General features: G+C 48.4%; 1 protein-coding gene across 2 annotated transcripts in view; it reads left to right on the forward strand.

Annotated features, from left to right (window-relative positions):
• Window positions 1–14930, forward strand: part of LOC144610733 (cdc42-interacting protein 4 homolog) — a 148798-nt gene extending 133868 nt beyond the window's left edge. Inside the window, exons 11-15 of one of the 2 annotated variants that reach the window (XM_078429664.1) lie at window positions 3686–3795; window positions 8471–8603; window positions 10852–10973; window positions 11791–11927; window positions 13423–14930. In XM_078429664.1, the coding sequence (XP_078285790.1) occupies window positions 3686–3795; window positions 8471–8603; window positions 10852–10973; window positions 11791–11927; window positions 13423–13577 (657 nt within the window). In that variant the 3' untranslated portion in view covers window positions 13578–14930. The remainder of the gene's footprint in view (window positions 1–3685; window positions 3796–8470; window positions 8604–10851; window positions 10974–11790; window positions 11928–13422) is intronic. The other variant, XM_078429665.1, reaches the window with a different exon arrangement.
• The last annotated feature ends 1718 nt before the right edge of the window (window positions 14931–16648 follow it).

A 16648-nucleotide genomic window follows, 5' to 3' on the forward strand; every position in this document is an offset into this window, starting at 1 on the left:
CCCAAGAGGACATCCCTTCCACTCCCCCTCCTCTCCATGTCGCGCAGAGGTGAGCTGAACTTGGATTAAGTGGGTCGCTGTTATTCAAAATTGAAACACAACATGGTCGGCCATGAACATCTGAAGAGAGTGTGGGGGAGTGATGTTAGTCGGGGCATACGGGTCAGTGGTGGAGGGAGGAGCGGTCAGTGTGGGGGGGGGGAGTTGTGTCAGTTATGAGAGGGGGTTGTGAGGGGAGGAGGAGGTGTCAACCTGGGAAGGGTCAGTCGGGGAGGGGGAGGATGTGATCAGTCTTGGATGGAGGGGTGGGAGGGGATTGGTCTGGGGCCGGGGTCAGTCTGGGAAAGGGGGTCAGTCTGAGAGGGAGGGGGGGTCAGTCTGGGAGGGGGTGTCAGTCTGGGACAAAGATACTAGAGGAACAAGATAGACCACTCGACCCTAAAAACCGTAGTACGTCGCGGCGCCATTTTAGTAGGCAGAAACTTGCAGAAACATTTTAAAAGAGAAATAACAAAAATCTGTGAATTGATAGATGAGATATATTCTGCATTTTAATGGTATCATTACACATACTGTTCCCCCAAAACACTGATTACACTGCGAGAGGCAGAGCGAACGTCGGGTTTTGCTTACTAAAATGGTGGACATTACACTCCTTTGCGTACTACATTTCAGTATAGGCGATTTCAACGGAGTGGTCCATCTTGTTCCTCTAGTATCTTTGGTCTGGGAGGGGGGGAGGAAGCTGGCATGAGCGATCAGTTGGGGAGGGGTAAAGGTCGGTGAGGGGTGTTCAATCCAGTAGAGGGGGGGGTCAGTCCAATGGAGGTCAGTCTGGGAGGGGTCAGTCTGGGAGGGCAGGGATCAGACGGAGGGCAAGGGCAGTCGGAGGGCAGGGGTCAGTCGGAGGGCAGGGGTCACTCAGGTAGAGGGTGGCATGGGATCGGTCTGGGGAATTGAGGAGTGCAGTGCCCAGATATGATGCATTTGGCTGATGTTAGCGTTGGCTGGTGCCACTGGGTACTTAGAATGGCTGCTGCCAAACACAAGTGCTGGCCTCTCGGCTGGTGATCGTTGAGGACGTATCGTGTCCTCTGTGTTGGAAGGAACTGCAGATGCTGGTCTAAACCCAAGATAGACCCAAAAAACTGCAGTAACTCAGGCAGCATCTCTGGAGAAAAGGAATAGGTGACGTTCAGAGATGCTGCCTGACCCGCTGAGTTACTCCAGCTTTTTGTGTGGGCCCCTAGTCTTTTTGACTAACTTATTTCCTGAAAGTGCTCATTAGATTTTTGGCTGCAAAGACAGATCATTGGAATTTAACTTTGCTCTCAGTGTTAGTTTGTGTGAATTCCACAGTTGGGCTGGATCTAAAGATGTTACTGATAAAGAAGTGAAGTGTGGCTGGAGGATGATGAGCTTAGTTGTTGGATAGGAATTACTGGTGTTTATGGAATCCTTTACACTGCGCAAAGGTGAGGCACCTTTGGAGTCAAGAAGTGTAAGAAAATAACTGCAGATGCTGGTACAAATCGAAGGTATTTCGCAAAATACTGGAGTAACTCAGCAGGTCAGGCAGCATCTCAGGAGAGAAGGAATGGGTGACGTTTCGGGTCGAGACCCTTCTTCAGACCTTTGGAGTCAAATTCTTTTACATTTTGTAAAAGTTTAAAGCAGATGTGCAGGACAGGAGCGTGCCTGAAACATACTGTTTAGGGTTTCCAATTGTCCCGTATTAGCCGGGACATCCCGTATTTTGGGCTAAATTTGTTTGTCCTGTACGGAACTGCCCTTGTCCCGAATTAGGCCCGGGGGGGGGGGTGCGCTGTAGGTCCGGACACTGTAGGTCCGGACAGTGTAGGTCCATACAGTATAGGTCTGGAGGCCTGGATAATGGAGGTTGCGTAGCAACCCGCTTCCCAGCCCGGGCGGCCGCCATTGGTGGAACGGGAGCACGTGGCCGCTGGCTGGGTGAGGTCACATGGGGCGCGGGGCGGTGACATCACCTTGTCCCTTATTTGGGAGTGAGATAGTTGGCACCCCTTGTGCTGCTAGATACAGTACTGGCTTTTAAGAGGCTTTTAGGTAGGTACGTGGATATGCAGGGAATGGAAGTCTATGGTTCATGTCCAGGCAGAGGTGATGTGTTTATCCCATGTTTGGCTCAGACATTGTGGGCTGGTGGACCTGTTCCAGTGTTGTGACATTCTATTATAGGACATAGCTGACTCAACAATCCAGGCACGAATAACCTATGAAACAAAGTTTAAACAAGCCTTTTGAATTTGAGGATTTTCCTGGAATATGATACAGGGATGGGTCTTATATTGAACGGCAATTTTGAGAATTAATTGGCATGATAAACACAGCACTGGGGTGTGGTGTCCAAATCAACAAAAAAACATTTGTGCTTCCCTTGCCCAGGGGAGTCATGGTTAGTTAAGCACACAGAGTGAAACAGCCCCATTCCGACTAGACACACAGGGAACTGCAGAAGCTGGAATCTTGAGCAAAGCACAAAGTGCTGGAGGAACTCAGTGGGTCAGACAGCACCTGGGGATGGACTGTCAACGTTTTGGATCAGAACTCTACTTCAAACCGATCGCAGTAGGGGGAGGAAAGCCGGGAAAGAGAGTTGGGGTCGGGACAAAGTCATGCAAGTGATATGTGCAGGAAGGAACTGCAGATGCTGGTGGTGCAGCGGTAGAGTTGCTGCCTTACAGCGAATGCAGCGCCGGAGACTCAGGTTCGATCCTGACTACGGGCGCCGTCTGTACGGAGTTTGTACGTTCTCCCCGTGACCTGCGTGGGTTTTCTCCGAGATCTTCGGTTTCCTCCCACACTCCAAAGATGTACAGGTATGTAGGTTAATTGGCTGGGCAAATGTAAAAAAAATATTTAAAAATTGTCCCTAGTGTGTGTAGGATAGTGTTGGTGTGCGGGGATCGCTGGGCGGCGCGGACTCGGTGGGCCGAAGGGCCTGTTTCCGCGCTGTATCTCAAATCTAAATCTAAATCTAAATCTACACCGAAGATAGACACAAAATGCTGGAGTAACTCAGCAGGACAGGCAGCATCTCTAGGGAGAAGGAATGGGTGACGTTTCGGGTTGAGACCCCTCTTCAGACAAAGGGTCTCGACCAGAAACGTCACCCATTCCTTCTCTCCAGAGATGCTGCCTGTCCCGCTGAGTTACTCCAGCATTTGCTGTCTATCTTCAGGCAAGTGATAGGTGGATACAGGTGAGGGGGGGGGGTTCACTGGCAGATGGGTGGAGTTGCGACTGCAATTGAACGGCTGCATAAAACACGTGTCGAAAGGAGGGAGGTAACTACCACTGGAATGGAGCAGCGTGAAGTGTACATGGAGTCAATGATCAGCATCTCCCCCTTCCCATTCAACCCCCTATTGAGTTAGATTTAGCTCTCGGGGCTAACGGAATCAAGGGATATGGGGAGAAAGCAAGGGATATGGGGAGAAAGCATCGGATGATCAGCCATGATCACATTGAATGGCGGTGCTCCCCTAATTCCCATTCGTCCCTAATCCCCCCCCCCCCCAGCTCATTCCACCCTCTCCTTCGCTCGCTGTTCATTTACCCATTTGGTTATGTGTTAACTGAAGGCCAAAGCCTTTGACCGCCCCCACAGTTGTGGCCATCACTAACCAGGCCTTGCTCCCTACAGCTGGCAGTGTCTGAAGACTTCAGTCACCTCCCACCCGAACAGCGCAGGAAGAAGCTTCAGCAGAAAATCGATGACCTGAACAGGGAACTGCAGAAACAAGTTGACCAGAGGTCAGTGTGATATATTTTGGTGAGAAAATAAAATTGGACTGATCAACCATCTTTAAATGAACTGCAGATGCTGGTACAAATCGAAGGTAGACACAAAATGCTGGAGTAACTCAGCAGGTCAGGCAGCATCTTGGAGAGAAGGAATGGGTGACGTTTCGGGTCGAGACCCTTCTTGCCTGACCTGCTGAGTTACTCCAGCATTTTGTGAAACCATCTTTAAATGAAACATTCCGAAGAAGTAGGAAGGAACTGCAGATGCTGGTTTATGACACACAGAGACACTACAAGATTGGAAAGACTGGGCTTGTATTTACTGGAGTTTAGAAGGATGAGAGGGGATCTTATAGAGACGTATAAAATCATGAAAGGACTGGACAAGCTAGATGACATATTCTACATTTTTCTGGATCTTTGTCCCCTTTCAACACCTTGCCCTTCCATACCTCTCTTGTTCCTCTCCCCTGACTCTCAGTCTGAAGATGGGTCTCGACCCAAAACGGCACCCGTTCCTTCTATCCTGAGGTGCCGCCTGACCCGCTGAGTTCCCCAGCATTTTGTGCCTATTTATACGTTTCTCAGGTTCGCTTCTTCCTTTTGGATTTTGTTGGCCTTTGCAAGAGAACAATGTTTCTTCCTTAATGCTGGTACGTGGAAGCAAAATCTGAACATTGGGTGTGTGTGTATGTACGCGTGTGTGTGCGAATGTGGGTGCGAGTGTGCGTGTGCCCGTGCATGTGTGCGTGTGCGCACGCGTCCATGTGTGTGTGCGCGGGTCTGTGTGCGAACGTGGGTGCGAGTGTGCGTGTGCCCGTGCATATGTGCGCACGCGTCCATGTGCGTGTGCACACGCGTCCATGTGCGTGTGCGCGGGTCTGTGTGTGCGAAGGTAGGTGCAAGTTTGTTTGTGCCCGTGCATTTGTGCGTACGCGTCCATGTGTGTGTGTGCGCGCACGCGTCCATGTGTGTGTGCGTAGGTGCGAGTGTGAGTGTGCCCGTGCAAGTGTGTGTGTGCACACGCGTCCGTGTGCGTAGGTGCGAGTGTGCGTGTGCCCGTGCATGTGTGTGTGTGTGCACACGCGTGCATGTGTGTGTGCGTAGGTGCGAGTGTGCGTGTGCCCGTGCAAGTGTGTGTGTGTGCACACGTGTCCATGTGTGTGTGCGTGGGTGTGAGTGTGCGTGTGCCCGTGCAAGTGTGTGTGTGCACACGCGTCCGTGTGAGTAGGTGCGAGTGTGCGTGTGCCCGTGCATGTGTGTGTGTGTATGCGCGCACGCGTCCATGTGTGTGTGCGTGGGTGCGAGTGTGCGTGTGCCCGTGCAAGTGTGTGTGTGCACACGCGTCCATGTGCGTGTGTGCGTGAGTCAGCAACTTGGGGAAGCCTGAAGGTGATCTAGGTCGGGGTCTGACATTTGCCTGAGCTTTCCGTGGTCTGATCATAACTACTCCACAGCACTGAGCAGTTTAGTTCAGAGATACACCCAGGAAACAGGCCCTTCGGCCCATCGAGTCCACACCAACCATCACACTAGTTCCACCTTATCTCACTTTGGCATCCACGTCCTACACACTAGGAGTGGTTTACAGTAATCGATTAGCCTACAAACCCGCACCTGTTGGGAACCCTGATGGAAACCCACACGGTTACAGGTAGAACGTACAAACCACACACAGACAGCACCCAAGATCAGAGTCGAACCCTGGGGGTTTCTGGCGCCATGAGACAGCATCTCTACCACTATTGTATTGCCCTCAATTTTTGGACTTGCTTATTCTCAGCAATAGCCAGTGGCTAATTCAATGCTGCAATTGATGAATAACAATGTTTTGACATCAGTAACCTTATGTCTTGTATAAACATCTTTTCTATTCTCTTTCAATATTTAAAAGCTCTTGCCTTAAGAGGAAGTATTGGCCTGAGTACGACTCTCTGTTACAAACACTCACACTCCTACCTTGCAATAGCTTTAAGTCGGGGAGACACAATCGAGGCAGACTGCCAAATCCTCCCCCCTCTGGAACATACTATCTCTTTCCCCGGCCTCCCTTTCTAGATCAGAAAGAAGTAAACTGTTCCCTCTCTGAAGTGGAGACAGACAGACAGACTGTTGTGGAAACAGACATGTTCTCCTTCCCTGTGGAAGAGCGACCGACAGACTGGACCTCTTTCTATCTTGCTGGCATAGACACAGGCACACATCCCCTTCCTCGGTCGAGATGCAGATGGACTGGTCTGGATTAATTAACTAAGTTAATTAATTAATTAACACAATAGTGCCCATGTTTGGGAAGGAAATTAACCAGGCACAGTTGAAGTCTGATGAAGGGACACGACCTGAAACGACCTGCAGTTGTATATAGCCCTGGTAAGACCACATCTGGAGTATTGTGTACAGTTTTAGTCTCCTAATTTGAGGAAGGACATTCTTGTAATTGAGGCAGTGCAGCGTAGGTTCATGAGACTGATCCCTGGGATGGCGGGACTGTCATATGAGGAAAGATTGAAAAGACTAGGCTTGTATTCGCTGGAGTTTAGAACGATGAGAGGGGATCTTTTAGAGACATATAAAATTATAACAGGACTGGACAAGCTAGATGCTGGAAAAATGTTCCCAATGTTGGGAGAGTCCAGAACCAGGGGGCACAGAATAAAGGGGAGGCCATTTAAAACTGAGGTGAGAAGGAACCTTTTCACCCAGAGAGTTGTGAATTTGTGGAATTCTCTGCCACGGAGGGCAGTGGAGGCCAATTCACTGGAAGAATTTAAGAGAGAGTTAAATAGAGCTATGGGGGCTAGTGGAATCAGGGATATGGGGAGAAGTTGGGCACAGGTTACTGATTGTGGATGATCAGCCATGATTACAATGACTCGAAGGGCCAAATGGCCTCCTCCTGCACCTATTTTCTTTGTTTGCATGTTACCTATTCTTTTTCTCCAGAGATGCTGCCTGACCCGCTGAGTTACTCCAGTATTTTGTGTCCAACCACGGTTTTCTCTCCGGTTGGTTTGTGGGTGTGTGACCGACCGACAGAGTCAGGCTGGGCAGTGATGCTCTCTCTGCCATTAGACATTTGATGTTCATTATTTACACGGAACACAGAACAACAGCACAGGAACAGCCCTTCAACCCATGTTTTTTTTGTCAAACATGCACCCTACTTAATCTAAACCCTTCTGCCTGTAAGTGTGTTGTGTCAAATCAGGGCAGGACCATCACAGTGAATGGCAAGGCTCAGGGGAGTCCAGCGGTCCAGGGAAAACAATATAAGTCTGTCCAATCTCTCCTTGTATTTTAAACCCTCTAATCCAGGCAGCATTCTGATAATTTCAGCCTGACTGGTTAGATTTGTATATCACAGGTCAGGACTGCATTTTCTCTTCATTAATTTTCACAAAAAACGGCAAACTATAAACAAGGAAAATTATAACCACGTAATTAGCAAATCTTAGCAAGTTGGACTGCACATTTTTACACATACTGATTATTTTCCCCCGTGGGGTCTGAATAATTCATCTTCTGGCACTGAGATCAAATGGGTTCGAAGTTCTTATCTGCTGATTGCATTCAGCTTTTGGGAGAGCTGAATATCAGAGGGTAAGCCAACATCGTCAAACACATTTAGCATAGGAAAAGAAGATATATTTATGTGTAGGAAAAAAACTGCAGAGGCTGGTTAACATCGAAGGTAGACACAAAATGCTGGGGTAACTCAGCGGGTCAGGCAGCATCTCAGGAGAGAAGGAATGGGTGAGGTTTCGGGTCGAGACCCTTCTTCAGACTGATGTCAGGGGAGGGGGCGGGACCAGTATTGTCATGTATACTGAAATACAGTGAAAAGCTTGTGTTTGAGGGCTATCTTATCTAATCAGACTATACCTGAACACATTCAAGCCATATACAGTTAAACAGGAAGAGCAGAGTGCGTTTTTTCAGTATCGTGGCATACAGTTCCAGGAAAAATATCCAATGTCTGCAATGAGGTAGGTTGGAAGATTGGCATTGTGCCCTAGTTTATGGTATGACTGGTAACAGAGGGGGAAAAGCTGTTCCCGAGTCCAGTGGTGCGTTCTTTCAAACTTTTGTATCTTCTGCCCAACGGGAGAAGGGGGAATGACTGGAGTGATGAAGGTCCTTGATAATGTTAGCTGCTTTCCCGGAGCAGTGTGAAGTGTGGGTGGAGTCAATGATCGACAAACTCGTCAGGAAGGCTGGCTCCGCCCTGGGGGCGGGGTTGGATTCATGGGAGGTGGTCTTGGAGGGGAGGATGCTCCTCAAACTGCGGAGCATCCTGGACAAGACAGCTCACCTCTGGTTAACCTCCAGCAACAGACTGGTTCCACCAAGATGCAGCACAGAACGCCACAGGAGATCCTTCTTCCCTGTGGCTATCAAACTGTGCAACTCCCCCCCCCTTCTGATACGGGGCAGACTGTGACTGACTCTCCTCCCCCTGCATCCCCAATCTTTGTACCCCCCCCAATCCTTCCCACTCGTCACTTTAATTTCATGTATTTTGTGTATTTATGACTTGGCAGATCGATTTCCTTCCTGGGATAAAGTTCTATCGTATCATATGATGGACATCTTGCTGGTCTTTATGACCGGGCCACATCCTTGACTCTCTGCAGCTGAACTGGGGGACTCAAGGGTTAAATTGTACCCTGTCTCGTTCTTTTAGGGAAGCTCTGGATAAAATGAAAGATGTTTACCAGCGGAACCCGCAGATGGGAGATCCGAATAGCCTTGAGCCCAGAATAATAGAGACCAACCAACAGATCGACAGACTGCAACATGAGCTGCAGAAGTACGAGGTAGGATCAAAGCACCAAAGACCCAGCCATCACTGCACCACGTCCAAAAAAACACACTGCAATGTGCGGCCAACTCAACCTTGGAAGACCAAAGAGATAATATTGGAATTTTGGTTTATTAATGTTGTCTGGGGAAATAAATATTGGTCAGGGAACCATGGGGAATTATTAGTCTCTCCTTCAAGATAGAACCTTGGAACCTTAGCCTAAGAGGGAGTATACTCTAGCCTTAGAGGGAGTACAGATAAGGTTCACCAGATTGATCCCTGGGATGGCAGGACTTTCATATTTAGAAAGACTGGATAGACAAGGCTTATACTCGCTGGAATTTAGAAGACTGAGGGGGGATCTTATTGAAACATATAAAATTCTTAAGGGGTTGGACAGGCTAGATGCGGGAAGATTGTTCCCGATGTTGGGGAAGTCCAGAACCAGGGGTCACAGCTTAAGGATAAGGGGGAAGTCTTTTAGGACCGAGATGAGAAAACATTTCTTCACACAGAGAGTGGCGAGTCTGTGGAATTCTCTGCCACAGAAGGTAGTTGAGGCCAGTTCATTGGCTATATTTAAGAGGGAGTTAGATGTGGCCCTTGTGGCTAAAGGGATCAGGGGGTATGGAGAGAAGGCAGGTACAGGTTACTGAGCTGGATGATCAGCCATGATCATATTGAATGGCGGTGCAGGCTCGAAGGGCCGAATGGCCTCCTCCTGCACCTATTTTCTATGTTTCTATGTTTCTATTCACATCAATCTGTGCAAGTATCCTCTACTGAAAGGCAACTCTTCCACTATAGGAGCAGACCATAGGCCATTTAGCCCATTGAGTCTACTTCACCTTTCAGTCAGGGCAGGCAGGGTATGTGAGTGGGGGTGTGGTAGAGATTGAGGCAGGGGAGATGGGACGTTGGAGCTGGGGAGTTAAAAGCCTGGATTGGCTTTCATGCAATGGCCGAGGAAGAAGGGAACGCAATTAATGCATGCGTTTATTCTTCATTCTTGGCATCTGAAGGTCACATTTTCCATCCATAGCCCCTGAATGGAAGAGATAGTTATACAGAGGCCAGACTGGGTACGGTTGGCAGAATGCCTGGGGACAAAGGCTTTGTGAGAATTGGTCTGTTGTGCACTGTGTGGAGCCCAGCCTGTCAATAAATCTTTATTACCAGACCTGAACATAGGTCACATTGAGTTAAATTTAGAGATAGGGCATGGAAACGGGTTCTTTGGTCCACCGACCAACGAACATCCATACACCAGTTCTATCCTACACATTAGCGACAATTTAGAAACGTCAATAGACAATGGACAATAGGTGCAGGAGGAGGCCATTCAGCCCTTCGAGCCAGCACCACCATTCAATGTGATCATGGCTGATCATTCTCAATCAGTACCCCGTTCCTGCCTTCTCTCCATACCCCCTGACTCCGCTATCCTTAAGAGCTCTATCTAACTCTCTCTTGAATGCATTCAGAGAACTGGCCTCCACTGCCTTCTGAGGCAGAGAATTCCACAGATTTACAACTCTCTGGCTGAAAAAGTTTTTCCTCATCTCCGTTCTAAATGGCCTACCCCTTATTCTTAAACTGTTCGCCCCTGGTTCTGGACTCCCCCAACATTGGGAACATGTTTCCTGCCTCTAACGTGTCCAACCCCTTAATAATCTTATATGTTTCGATAAGATCCCCTCTCATCCTTCTAAATTCCAGTGTATCCAAGCCTAGTCGCTCCAGTCTTTCAACATAAGACGGTCCCGCCATTCCGGGAATTAACCTAGTAAACCTACGCTGCACGCCCTCAATAGCAAGAACATCCTTCCTCAAATTTGGACATCCTTCCTCAACTATTCTACAAACCTGCACGTCTTTGGAACATGGGGGGATACTGGAGCACCCGGAGGAAACCCATGCGGTCACAGGGAGGACGTACTAACTCCGTACAGACGGCACCGGTAGTCAGGATTGAACCCGGATCTGTGGCTCTGTAAGGCAGCAACTCTACCGCTGTGCAGTCCCACACGGTGAAGAGAGGATGATCCATGGAAAGGGAAGGGCATCTCTTACAGCACCGGCTGGGTGCCTGAAACCTTTAGCCGTCCCCAGTTAGAGTTGTGGAAATGTGGAGGGAGGGGAGACATTGAAGGGTGATGGGGGGGAAGGGGGTGGGGGTGGGGTGGGGTGGGAGGGGGGGAGGTGATGCCCCGCTGAGTGGGAAACGTTGACTTACAGTAAATCGCTTGTTCTATTCCAAGTCCTGGCTGACGGAAGCCGAAGGGAAAGTCGTTTCGCGGAGTGAGAGCAGTGTACAGTACAACCCCCACAACGACCAATCGCCCTCCCTCAACAACAACAACGGCTCACACGATAAGGGAAGGTGAGTAGGCTCATTGGTGGATCTCTCTATTGGGATGGAGCTTCAACTACACTGGGATCTCAGCCTGGAAACTTGTGCTCAGGTCCCTGCTGGATCAGTGCTGCTGGAGACAATAAAACATTTAGACAGGCAGATGAATTGGACAAGTTTGGAGAGAATTGGCCAAATGCAGGGAAATTGGATTGGCTTGGATAGGCTTCTGGGTCGATGTGGCTGAGTTTTGCCAAAGGGCTCGATGCATGCTCCATAGCTCTGAATTTAACTATGACTTTGAATCGTATGATAGAGGTCAATGTGCCTCTAAAGAATATCTAAAGAATGAAGACACAGGAGGCACGGTGGTGCAGAGGTAGAGTTGCAGCACCAGAAACGCCGGTTCGATCCCGACTACGGGTGCTGTCTGTTCGGAGTTTGTCCGTTCTCTCCGTAACAGCGTGGGCTTTCTCCGAAACCTTCGCTTTCCTCCCACACTCCAAAAACGTACAGGTTTCTAGGTAAATTGGCTTGCATTTGTACACTTAGTGTCCCTAGTATGTGTAGGCTTGTGTTAATCGCTGGTCGGCGCGGACCCAGTGGGCCGAAGGGCCTGTTTCCGCGCTGTGTCTCTGAACTAAAGTAAGCTAAACAAGAACCTGCAGATGGTGCACCAGGCTCCCGAGCAGGGGTTAACCTGAAGCGTCAGCCATTCCTCTCCCTCCATGCATGACACTGTGCTGGCTGAGTTTCTCCAGCAGATTTTGGTTTTGCCAAGAATGCAGGTTCATTTCAAAAGATCAGGTATTTGTAAGTTAATTTCTTTCTCCTTCTCTTAAACCAGTCCGGATACGACCTACTCCGATGACAGTGGGCAGGAGCCATTGCCACAGCCCCCACCCCTCTCAGAGTTCGATGATTTTGAAGTGGATGATATCATTCATCCAATTGGAAATTCGACTGCCATGTATGCATTTGATGGTAAGTTTGGGGACGATCAGCTGTGTGTGTGTGCACTGAGAGTGTGTGTGTGTACTGAGAGTGTGTGTGTGTGTACTGAGAGTGTGTGTGTGTGTGCACTGAGAGTGTGTGTGTTGAGAGTGTGTGTGCACTGAGAGTGAGTGTGTGTTGAGAGTGTGTATGTACTGAGTGTGTGTGTGTGTGTACTGAGAGTGTGTGTGTGTACTGAGAGTGTGTGTGTTGAGAGTGTGTGTGTACTGAGTGTGTGTGTGTGCACTGAGAGTGTGTGTGTGCTGAGAGTGTGTGTGTGTGTGTGCACTGAGAGTGTGTGTTGAGAGTGTGTGTGTGTGTTGAGAGTGTGTGTGCTGAGAGTGTGTGTGTACTGAGTGAGTGTGTACTGAGAGTGTGTGTGTGTCTGTGTACTGAGAGTGTGTGTGTGTGTGTACTGAGTGTGTGTGTGTGCTGAGTGTGTGTGTGTGTGCGCTGAGTGTGTGTGTATGTGTGTGTGTGTGAAAAAGAGCATTCACTTTATACATGCCCCTCATAATCTTGTACCCCTCAGCCTCCTGCAGTCCAAATAAAAATATCTGAACTTATTAAACCTTTCGCGAAAATTCATCCAGTTAATATCTTCTTCAGTCACAGTTAATCTGTGGTACTGATTGCCACAGAGGGCTGTGGAGGCCAAGTCAGTGGATATTTTTAAGGCAGAGATAGACAAATTCTTGATGAGAACGGGTGTCAAGGGTTATGGGGAGAAGGCAGGAAAAATGGGATTAGGAGGCAGAGATCGGCCATGATTGAATGGCGGAGTGAACTCGATGGGCCGAATGGCCTAATTCTACTTCTATAACTTGTGAACTTGTGATCATCTCTTTTGCACCCTTTCCAACTTGACGGCATTCTTCCTATAGCTGAGCGACTAGAACTCGCGCAGTCACTAACCTAAGACTTAGGCAATAGACAATAGGTGCAGGAGTAGGCCATTCGGCCCTTTGAGCCAGCACCGCCATTCAATGTGATCATGGCTGACTTGTACAGTTGCAAAAGGTTTAGTGTGATTGATTAAATTGATTGAAAGATACTGTTTGGAAACGGGCCCTTCAGCCCACCTAGTCCATGCCAACCATGCGCCCAACGGTTCACATTAGTTCTATGTTATCCCAATTTCACATCCACCATCCACTCCCAGCACACGTGGGGCAATGTACAGAGACCTTTTTCACCGACAAGACAACACATTTTTCAAGTGGGAGGAAACAGGGGTACCTGGAGGAAATCCATGCGATCGCAGGGAACACGTGCGTGTGTGTGTGCGTGTGTGTGTACGTTTGTGTGTGTACACGTGTGTGTTGTGTACATGCGTACGTATATGTGTGCGCGTACGTGTGTACATACATGCGTGTGTATGCACATGCATGCATGTGTGTGCGCACACGTACATGTACATGTGTGTACGCGTACATCCGTGGTATTGAAGGACCTTGTGAGTCAAGAGATGCTTTGATCCTTGCAGGCAACAGTGAAGGAACCATTGCGATGGCAGAGGGAGAGGTACTTCACCTGATTGAGGAGGATAAGGGCGACGGATGGACTCGGGTCAGGCGGAACAACGGCGAGGAAGGCTACGTCCCCACGTCCTACGTGAAGGTCTCCGTCGGCGGGATGTGAGGCGACTGGTGCCGGTGACTGTGGGACTTGCCCTCAGGTTCAGGGTGGCTCGCTTTCCATCCTTGAACCAGCGTGTTCTTCTGACGGAGCCTTCTGTGGGGCAGACAGCTCCGTGGAAAAGTGGGAGAGGGACGAGGGTTATCTGACCATTTACTGGCCCTCACTTTGCAAACAAAATCCTGAGAGTCACTTAGTTGCATTTGTAATATCTTCAGCACATAATTAGGACAGCATTTCTGATCTTTCAGTTCACTGTAGGAAGACTGCCTTGTGCGAGTCACGCTGGCACAGTAAATCCTGTTCTAATGTACATACTGTGTAGTAATAATTGTATCTAGGGGAGAGCTCCTGACTTTTAATTGCAGATCACTGACGCCATTCTTTTATATAGATATTTTACATAGACTATCCATTTCTATCATGCACAGTTGTGTGAAATCCTTTGTATGGGTTGGAGCCACTCAGAGCTTAGTCTGGAGTGTGTGTGAAGCTATGAAGCACTCAGATGAAATTCCTCCTGGGCCAGGAAACTTGGCTTTCTAAAGCATCGCGTTACCACGGGCAGCAAGGCCGTGTTCGAGGAGTGGAGCGGCCATTTTGAAAAGCAGATGGGCACAAAATTGGCTGTGGAGCCCACAATGTGAATGGACTGCTGGAGGTAATTAATAGAGAGGGGGGGTTAATACATGGGGAAGGGATTCCGAAATGAGGCCCAGCCCAGAAATGCTTTAGAAGGTGGGGGGGCTGTGGTTCAACAATACTTGCAACTAATTTAGGCCGTGGATTTTGGAGGAATCTGGAGTCAAGTATGGGGTTGTCTCTGGCGATTTCAAGTTGCGAGCAGCAGTCTTGGCCTGGATAGTTATGTCTGTTTGTGCAATCATACAGAGTCAACTTCACTAAAATTGAATGTCTGCCCAATTTATTGATATTCTCAGTGTATATTATCGAAAGAAATCAATGAATTGTTCTAAGTCGGAGGTGAATAGGAGGAGGACATTTTGAGCCCTGACACTAACTATGCCGGGTCCTAACTCAAAACAGTCCTGTTGGTTCTTCTGTGGTACTTGGTAAGCTGTCCAGAATGTAGTTTCTTTGTTAAATCGTGGCGGAAAATATATGGTAATGGAGCATTTATGATGTTGTAGACCTACATTGCGCTTCACATTACAATAGGACAGTAACCTGGTTGTTTTCCTGCACGATTTTAATCCTGTAATAAAATACTGTTCCAACTGAGGACTCCATTTCTACCAGCTCTTGTACATGTGCTGTGTTCTTGGTTGAGTTTAGAGAGACAGCGTGGAACAGGCCCCTGGGCCCACTGAGTCCACGGCGACCATTGGTCAACCGTTCACACTCGTTCTATGTTCGCACACTTTCACATCCTACGCTCTAGGGGCAACTTACAGAAGCCGAATGACCTACAAACCTGCACGTCTTTGGGATGTGGGAGGAAACCGGAGCACCCGGAGGGAACGCACACGGTCACGGGGAGAACGCACAAATTCCACACGAGGTCGGGATCGAATCCGGTCTCTGGCGCTGTGAGGCAGTGGCTCTACCAGGAGAGACGAGCAAGATGGGCCACCTTGTTCTGGTGTAAAGGGCGTGTATCTGTGCTACATGACTTAATGATGACGGAATTACAAATCGGTTGTGCTGTAAAATGGTGAAACAGTGATGTGGCATGCAGTGTTGGTCTATCATGTGATGGCCCACTGCCTCATGATGATGAGTAGTTACTGAGTCAGTGTGTAATTGCTCGTGTGGGTCACAATGTACAGATGGTGCATAGTTATAAAGCTCAGGATCGAACCAGGGTCGCTGGCACTGTGAGGCAGCAACTCTACCAGCTCAGAATCTGAAAGTAGATTCTGCACCATCTTCCACAGATGCTGCCTGACCTGCTGAGTGTTTCCAGTGCTTTCTGTTTCAGACTTTTCAACATCTGCAGCCTTTTTGATTTCCAGAGGCCCTCTGAAGAGGCCACTCCATTAAATGGCAATTGTATAGGAAAGAACAGCAGATGCTGGTTTAAACTGAAGATAGACACAAAAAGCTGGAGTAACTCAGAACCCGAAATGTCACCTATTCCTTTTCTCCAGAGGTGCTGTCTGACCCACTGAGTTACTCTAGCTTTTTGTGTCTATCTTAAATGGGAATTGCAGATGGCTAGAAATGCTGGCCTTCCCAGCAACATTCGTGTCTTGTGAGTAAATCAAATTTCCAGAGTTTATACGAGGAAATAGTTACTGACATCTTTCCAAGCTCTGGTATTAAAGTTTTCACTTCAATATTTAGCCCTGATGGTAGTTTCTGGGTTATGTTCTGGTTTGCCATATGCTGCAGTAACTTACTGACCTGACCTTACACCTCACTGACCTGGGTCAATCCCTGTACTTTGGTTCAGCTCAGCGCATCTGGCACCAATTAGATTTTCTCAGGCACACAGACAAAACTTGTGAACACATTTCTAATGCCAGTAAAAGAGAGAAGATATTATACAGAGTTATCAAAGAGACGCTGGTCTTCCGGGCAAACTAAATTAACGGCTGGGCAAAGCAACTATTCACTGCAGTCTGAAGAAGGCTCCCAACATGAAACATCGCCCGTCCACTCCCTCCAGAGATGCTGGCTGATCCACTGAGTTCCTCCAGCGCTTTATGTTCTGGTCCCTGCAGTTCTTGGTCTCACGGCCCTAAAGTGGTAAGTTAATTCACAGCTCAGTTCAAAGATCCTCTGAGCTTCAAGGCAGGGCTATCTTTGAAGATAGGACTTTAAAAACAAGATTCTTTGCAGTACTTAGAAAAAAAATGAGTGCATTGTTCGTCGTTCTGGTGAAATGAAAATACTCGGGTGTCATCCTTGCACTCAGTTCCTTGAATGAGAAAGTAAGGTACCTCCTGTATTAATATTGGTGACTGGATTTATGTGATATTTGGGATGCTCAGAATAACCTAGAACTAGCATGAACAGATGACCAATGGTCAGCATGGACTCGGTGGGCCTGTTTCCATGCTGCATCTTTTGTTTTTAATTGCACTTTCAGTTAGCTAGCAACTTCCAAG

Source organism: Rhinoraja longicauda, chromosome 37 (genome assembly GCF_053455715.1).
Source record: "Rhinoraja longicauda isolate Sanriku21f chromosome 37, sRhiLon1.1, whole genome shotgun sequence".
In the NCBI taxonomy this organism is placed as follows: Eukaryota; Metazoa; Chordata; class Chondrichthyes; order Rajiformes; family Arhynchobatidae; genus Rhinoraja; species Rhinoraja longicauda.